Genomic DNA, 7,399 nt, shown 5'->3' with positions numbered 1-7,399 from the left:
CTAAAGCCCCTTTCACTCTCTAACGTTGAGTTTACGGTCAGACGACCGTCACAAGAGGGAGACAAATGGGCGTTCCAAGCTTGTGGTTGCCAGGATACAGAAGTAAACAAGAGGCCAGGACACGATGGCTCATTTGTCTCAGCAACATCTCTCACACTGACTGTGTGTAGGTTGTTAACCAGTCTGGACAGTTTAGGTCTATGCTATAATAGATAATTGCCATGGCTATTGAAATACATGTTAATGTTGCAAAAGAAAGGCAGAATCTTCCCATGGCAATATATTATAAAGTAAATCCATTTATTTGCCATTCTTTTCTCTTCTCTCTCTGTGTGTGTGTTTGTGTGTGTGTGTGTGTGTGTGTGTGTGTGTGTGTGTGTGTGTGTGTGTGTGTGTGTGTGTCTCAGGAGGAAGAGAATGAGGAAGATGAGTGTGTGAGGCTGAGGGAGGTGACGAGGCGCCTGTACGCTAAGCTGCAGGAGTCCGAGAAACGCCACCAAGAAGAGAAGGACGTACTGCAGGTCAGACCCACTAAACACTAACGTTCCGCTTTCACCTTCGTCTTACTGCAGGTCAGACCCACTAAACACTAACGTTCCGCTTTCACCTCCGTCTTACTGCAGGTCAGACCCACTAAACACTAACGTTCCGCTTTCACCTCCGTCTTACTGCAGGTCAGACCCACTAAACACTAACGTTCCGCTTTCACCTCCGTCTTACTGCAGGTCAGACCCACTAAACACTAACGTTCCGCTTTCACCTTCGTCTTACTGCAGGTCAGACCCACTAAACACTAACGTTCCGCTTTCACCTTCGTCTTACTGCAGGTCAGACCCACTAAACACTAACGTTCCGCTTTCACCTCCGTCTTACTGCAGGTCAGACCCACTAAACACTAACGTTCCGCTTTCACCTCCGTCTTACTGCAGGTCAGACCCACTAAACACTAACGTTCCGCTTTCACCTCCGTCTTACTGCAGGTCAGACCCACTAAACACTAACGTTCCGCTTTCACCTCCGTCTTACTGCAGGTCAGACCCACTAAACACTAACGTTCCGCTTTCACCTCCGTCTTACTGCAGGTCAGACCCACTAAACACTAACGTTCCGCTTTCACCTCCGTCTTACTGCAGGTCAGACCCACTAAACACTAACGTTCCGCTTTCACCTCCGTCTTACTGCAGGTCAGACCCACTAAACACTAACGTTCCGCTTTCACCTCCGTCTTACTGCAGGTCAGACCCACTAAACACTAACGTTCCGCTTTCACCTCCGTCTTACTGCAGGTCAGACCCACTAAACACTAACGTTCCGCTTTCACCTTCGTCTTACTGCAGGTCAGACCCACTAAACACTAACGTTCCGCTTTCACCTCCGTCTTACTGCAGGTCAGACCCACTAAACACTAACGTTCCGCTTTCACCTTCGTCTTACTGCAGGTCAGACCCACTAAACACTAACGTTCCGCTTTCACCTCCGTCTTACTGCAGGTCAGACCCACTAAACACTAACGTTCCGCTTTCACCTCCGTCTTACTGCAGGTCAGACCCACTAAACACTAACGTTCCGCTTTCACCTTCGTCTTACTGCAGGTCAGACCCACTAAACACTAACGTTCCGCTTTCACCTTCGTCTTACTGCAGGTCAGACCCACTAAACACTAACGTTCCGCTTTCACCTTCGTCTTACTGCAGGTCAGACCCACTAAACACTAACGTTCCGCTTTCACCTTCGTCTTACTGCAGGTCAGACCCACTAAACACTAACGTTCCGCTTTCACCTTCGTCTTACTGCAGGTCAGACCCACTAAACACTAACGTTCCGCTTTCACCTTCGTCTTACTGCAGGTCAGACCCACTAAACACTAACGTTCCGCTTTCACCTTCGTCTTACTGCAGGTCAGACCCACTAAACACTAACGTTCCGCTTTCACCTTCGTCTTACTGCAGGTCAGACCCACTAAACACTAACGTTCCGCTTTCACCTCCGTCTTACTGCAGGTCAGACCCACTAAACACTAACGTTCCGCTTTCACCTCCGTCTTACTGCAGGTCAGACCCACTAAACACTAACGTTCCGCTTTCACCTCCGTCTTACTGCGGCTCTCCTCCTGCCTTCCTTTACTTTTGCTGAATTGGACAAAAAGTATTGAAAAGTAAAGATCATCACCGCACACTGGTGTAACATTATGAATTGTTTATTTAGGGAAAAAAAATTGAACAAGATTGAGGTCATGTAACAATATAATTGCTTATTTCACCTGTGGCCGTCATGCGAAGTCAGAGAGCCAACCTAAAGAAGCTTGCAGCGAAATGTGTGGTTCTCTCTAAATAAACAATTTATAATATTACTATTACATAATATACCAGAAATGTGTGGTTCTCTCTGAATAAACAATTCATAATACCATTACATAATATACCAATGTGTGGTGACAATCTGATATTCCTGTGTATCACCAGCACCTGGGATCCAAAAACACAGAGTGCGCAGGGATTTTGTTTTATTGGTCAAAAAAGTGTATTTGATCAAAATGGCCTTAGTGCACATTTAGGAACATGGATTAATCAGTCTATACAACTAAGCTTTATCCATATACAGGACACCAGCCCATAATGCCTGTCTTATATTGTCTTTGTTTTTAATGACTTAGTGTTCCTATTTACCTGTTGTTATGTTTACTTAACATTCCACTGTATAATATATATATATAATAAAGATATAGAATAATAACAATATAATTATAATGGCAGGCTTCTGCTTTGAATCCTCTCCTGAATTAACTTTAATCTTTAATTCATGCTTTCCTTTTTTCACACAATCATCCATCTACGAGCTGCTTTCACTTATTCACTCTCCACTGTCTTTTTCATATTCTCTTTTCACTGTTATGTTTCATAGTCAAACATAGACGTTTCTAACAATGAAATTCTGCCCATGCAATGGTCTGTGGTGAGTCCATGAGAATGTGAAAAATGTGAGTGACCTCATAAGTAGGCTATGTCAGGTCAAAGCTGCACTGAATGCTCCAGTGCTGTCCAGAGTCTGTTCCTAATTCTCACTGGAAAAACCACATGTAATGGAGGCTGTAATGGACAATGTTCATGTATAATATGAGCCCAAATATATATGAATTTCATGAGTGACGTATAGTTATTGAATTTAAAAATATAAACAAAATAAGAGTTCTATAAAGTGGCACATTCTCCAGTAACATCAAAGAATCATTAACATGGTAGAAGACTTGTAGAGCTGCTCACACACACACACACACACACAAATGACTGTTTACAAACACAAAGACCTACACCACTGTCTGGTCTTTCAGCTTGTGAGCCCTTTTTCACTGCAATATGTATGTGATGGTGCCCCCTTCAGGCGAGCATCGAGACATGGCGCCAGCGTGCAGAGGAGCAGGCTGAGCAGGTGCAAGAGGCCAAGGCCGAGGCCGAGACCCGCGGACAACAGGTGCAGGAGCTGCAGAAGCTGCTGGGAGCCATGGAGGAGGAGAGCAGCGCCCTGTGCGACAAGATGGCCGCCAGAGAGGCTGAGCTGAAGGAGCTGAAAATGCAGAAGGAAGGGGGACAGAAGGAGCAGCAGAGGTGAGCGTCCTGTCACCATGGATACACTCACTTGGATGGATAATTTGTTTATATGTATATTTGTATATATATATATACTTTTTTCCATTTTAGTGGTGGTGCACAGTGATGCTGCTCTGGCATCCTACTCTGTTATTCTAGTTCCAAAGCCATCATTCCATTCCCACAGAGCAAGAAAAGCCAGTAATGCTATCCACTGTATCATATCCCAAATCCACTTTATTGATGCACACCTTGTCCATTGCATGCTATGTTCTGTTTATGTTGTTTATTCCAGAGAAAAACAGTGTAATATCCTTTAAATGGCTCCATCAAAGCAGCGGATTATGCACAGCGTTGGGTCACAGGGAGTGGGTGTGGTTACCAAGGTAACGGACACATGTTGTTCTTTGTCAGGTCGGAGCAGCTGGAGAAGGAACTGGCCGTGCTCAAAGAGAAACTCCACCATCTAGACGACATGCTCAAGAGCCAACAGAGGAAAGTCAGACACATGATTGAACAGGTTAGAATATACATATGTTAATGCACATAGATAGACACTATACACACACACACACTACACACAGACCCTCACAAACAGACACACACACAAAATCGCACCTCAGGACAAATTGTGTTTATGATAGTATGTATGATACTATATAGTATGTCACAATTTTTTTACACTGTGTAATTAAATGTAGCAAAACTTATTTCAGTAAAACATAATACAAAGCAAGAGCTTTGTCATTGTATTTGTGTGTGTACAGTATTTGTGTGTGTGTGTGTGTGTGTATGTGTGAGAGAAAGAGAGAAAGAGAGAGAGAGCGAGAAAGTTGAAAGCATGTGTGACAGAAGGATGGAGAGAGAGAGAGAGAGAGAGAGAGAGAGAGAGTGTGTGTGTGTGTGTGTGTGAGAGAGAGTGAGAGAGACAGAGAGTGCAGTTGTGGCGTGCTGGGACTTGCTGGCTTGTGAGGGGGTGTGTCACAGAGCAGAGCAGAGATGAGTGGTGTAAAGCCACACATGAATAAATGATTAAAAAACTCCTCTCATTCCTCCCTCGTGGCCACTTATCATGACATCTGCAGGGGGGGCTTTATACATTTCCATTAGGCAGTCTGTGCTGGTTCCATGTGGTCTCTATGCAGTTGTTTGTGTATATGTGTGCCCATTTTGTTTGTGTGATTGCTTGCATCCGTATGTATCTGAGTATGGGCATACAAATGTGTGTGTGTGTGTGTGTTAATTGTATATGGATGTAATAACTGGTGTGATGTGTCTGTATTTACAGCTGCAAAACTCCAGGACTGTGATCCAGGAGAGAGATCGCCACATTAGAGACCTGGAGGAGAAAGTGGCCTTCCTGGAGGCAGAGGTCTGTTCAGCTCTCCGCTTTGTGTGTGTGTGTGTGTGTGTGTGTGTGTGTGTGTGTGTGTGTGTGTGTGTGTGTCTGTGTGTGTGTGTGTGTGTGTGTGTGTGTGTGTGTGTGTGTGTGTGTGTGCATACATACATAATGATAGCTATTGTGTATATGTGTTTGCAATCTTTTCCTCATATCTCCCCTCTTCTTTATGTCTTTATTACAGAACCGTGAGATGCACGATCAGATGGACTTCTTGCTGGGAGACCAGAAGCCGCAGCAGCAAACATCTCTGCAGAGTCCGCAGGTGGTCTATAGGTAGCCTACAGTTAAAACAGCATACCAAAACACAGTAGGCTTACACAACAGGGACATCTTACATGTAAATCAGTCAAATGTAAATCAGGTTTAAAGGCCAAGTATACTTGTGTATACAAGGAATTATGGTTGGGTGGCCAAGCTATCACGCCTTGGTGATAAGTGTCAATAACTGATGTGAGAGAGACAAGAGACCTGGGAACTAACTGTTTTTAACTACAAACAGAGGCAGCCATCTTACTCGGGCAGCCATTTTATTTTGTTGCCTGGCAACTGCACAGGGGAGCAAGGCAAACAGGCACAAGTTCAGACACAGTGCAAAGTAAAATCTAAATGTGACCAAAAGAACATTGAGAGAGAGAGAAGAGAGACAAAGAGAGAGAAGATTTATTTTCTCCCTTGAGGAACCCTTTACAGTTAGTTTCAATTCAATTTCAGAATGCAGAGATCACATTAAAGAACCAAATCTACACTTACACTTCCATACCCACTTGTTCCTCATGTCCTCTACTGTATTTCCTTTCAGCAAACCCCTCACGCCTACCAGTCACACCAACAAGTCCCTGCCTTTCATCAAAGTCATCGAGATCAAGTCCTGAGCAAAGGCCCAAAAAGCATTGATGCGCTCTTCTGACCTGCCAATCAAGCGTATCTTATCAGCATATCTGCCGCAAAGTAGCCGCTATTGTTTTCTTGAAACAAACTGTCATATATATATATATATATATATATATATATATATATACTAAAGGGTTACATCCACAACTGTGATTAGAACTGGAAAGAGAAGTGTCACTTCGAAGGCAGTGAAGATGCCTTGGTATAATGGGACAGGAAAAAATAACACATTAACCAACACAATAAGAGTGTTCTCAGCCTAATATTTGAAGTAGAGAGTTGGATACTACATCTGATAACATGATAGAAGGGGGACACACCCGTGCACACACACAATCACACACACAACCATTTCAGAGCTGGTCTCTGGCCTGATTGCAAGGTCCATGAAAACTTGTGGATGAGCTCATGATGCTCATGATGCTCCAAGGTTAATGTCTCCTCCCAGGGGAGACAATGATTGAACCCAAACATTATAAACCCTCAATTCACAAAGGTTTCGCCTCCCAGGTCAATGGTTAGTTCCATTCTGGCACCCGAGTTTCATGGGCTCCAGGTTTTCCCCAGAGTAAAGACCTATATGCATGACAAAGAGGCTCATTAAGCAGTTATTTAGATCTGGTGACTAAACAGCAGCTAGAGAAGGTCACAATGTATAGTTAGTCATGATAGGCTTTTGATTGCATGAGCTGTAGTTTAAATGTAGATCTATAGATAGATGAAATTGTCTGAACATTAATAATCTTTTTTTCCTTGCTTTATTCATGAATTCTTTTTGGTTAGTATTTTAGAAGGAGGAGATTTTAGTAAGAGATTTTTAGGAGGGGGTTTTAACGACACCATATCCTTTTGTGAAATACGAGACTATGGGGGATCTAGAGATAGGCTTTCCTGTTTAGAAAATACATTATTTCAACAATGGTGTCCTTTTTTTCTTCAGTGTCCTGTTACCATGTTAATATCATGTCATGACACAGGGCTATCTTACAGAGATTATTCATCTATATGCTGTGTTGGGGAATCATTTACTAGATATACAAATAGTGCCTGCAGCTGTAGAAATTACATAAGTTATTTATTGTTGTATTAAAATGCAGCTCTGTAGCTGGTCCCGCATTACCTACTGTGAAAAAATGTTGTACAGTTATAATGTTTTGTTTTTTTATTATTTACTTTTTATCTTTGCCTTTCTTGTGGTGTTAACTTTGCTTCCACCCTGAAGGAAATAAAATCCATTGAAAAAGGCCTGATGCTGTCAATGAATATTGTGTCTTAAATGTTATGTGCATCATGTAATTAAGTTCCCCATGCTATTCCTTTTGAAGGATATGCCAAAAGGACAATGAAAATCTGAAATGCAAGTGCATTGCTTTTATGTTATAGAAGATCAATATTCATATATTCAAAGTCATTAAAGGTATAGGCCTACTATGCAGGTTCAGGTATTTCAGGACCTTTATAAAGCAAATGGTAACACTACAACAAAGTGCTACATTAAGATTTTTGGAGTAAAAGATCAGGC

The 7,399-nt window shown here is 42.7% G+C and overlaps 1 protein-coding gene across 4 annotated transcripts in view; it reads left to right on the top strand.

The window, feature by feature from the left end:
* Positions 1-7,122, top strand: part of tuft1b (tuftelin 1b) — a 30,333-nt gene extending 23,211 nt beyond the window's left edge. For 3 of the 4 annotated variants that reach the window (XM_076301225.1, XM_076301224.1, XM_076301227.1), the window contains exons 7-12: positions 408-521; positions 3,379-3,602; positions 3,999-4,104; positions 4,873-4,956; positions 5,168-5,248; positions 5,786-7,122. In XM_076301225.1, the coding sequence (XP_076157340.1) occupies positions 408-521; positions 3,379-3,602; positions 3,999-4,104; positions 4,873-4,956; positions 5,168-5,248; positions 5,786-5,893 (717 nt within the window). In that variant the 3' untranslated portion in view covers positions 5,894-7,122. Of the gene's footprint in view, positions 1-407; positions 522-3,378; positions 3,603-3,998; positions 4,105-4,872; positions 4,957-5,167; positions 5,260-5,785 lie in introns of all 4 variants that reach the window. The other variant, XM_076301226.1, reaches the window with a different exon arrangement.
* Positions 7,123-7,399: the final 277 nt, after the last annotated feature.

This window comes from Alosa pseudoharengus, unplaced genomic scaffold, assembly GCF_046254945.1.
Source record: "Alosa pseudoharengus isolate Yale_2024_CS ecotype anadromous, Long Island Sound unplaced genomic scaffold, YU_APseudo_1.1 YU_APseudo_1.1_scf_23, whole genome shotgun sequence".
NCBI classification, from domain to species: domain Eukaryota; kingdom Metazoa; phylum Chordata; class Actinopteri; order Clupeiformes; family Clupeidae; genus Alosa; species Alosa pseudoharengus.
Note: the sequence above shows the minus strand (reverse complement) of the source record. Positions and strands in the feature narration are given on the sequence as shown.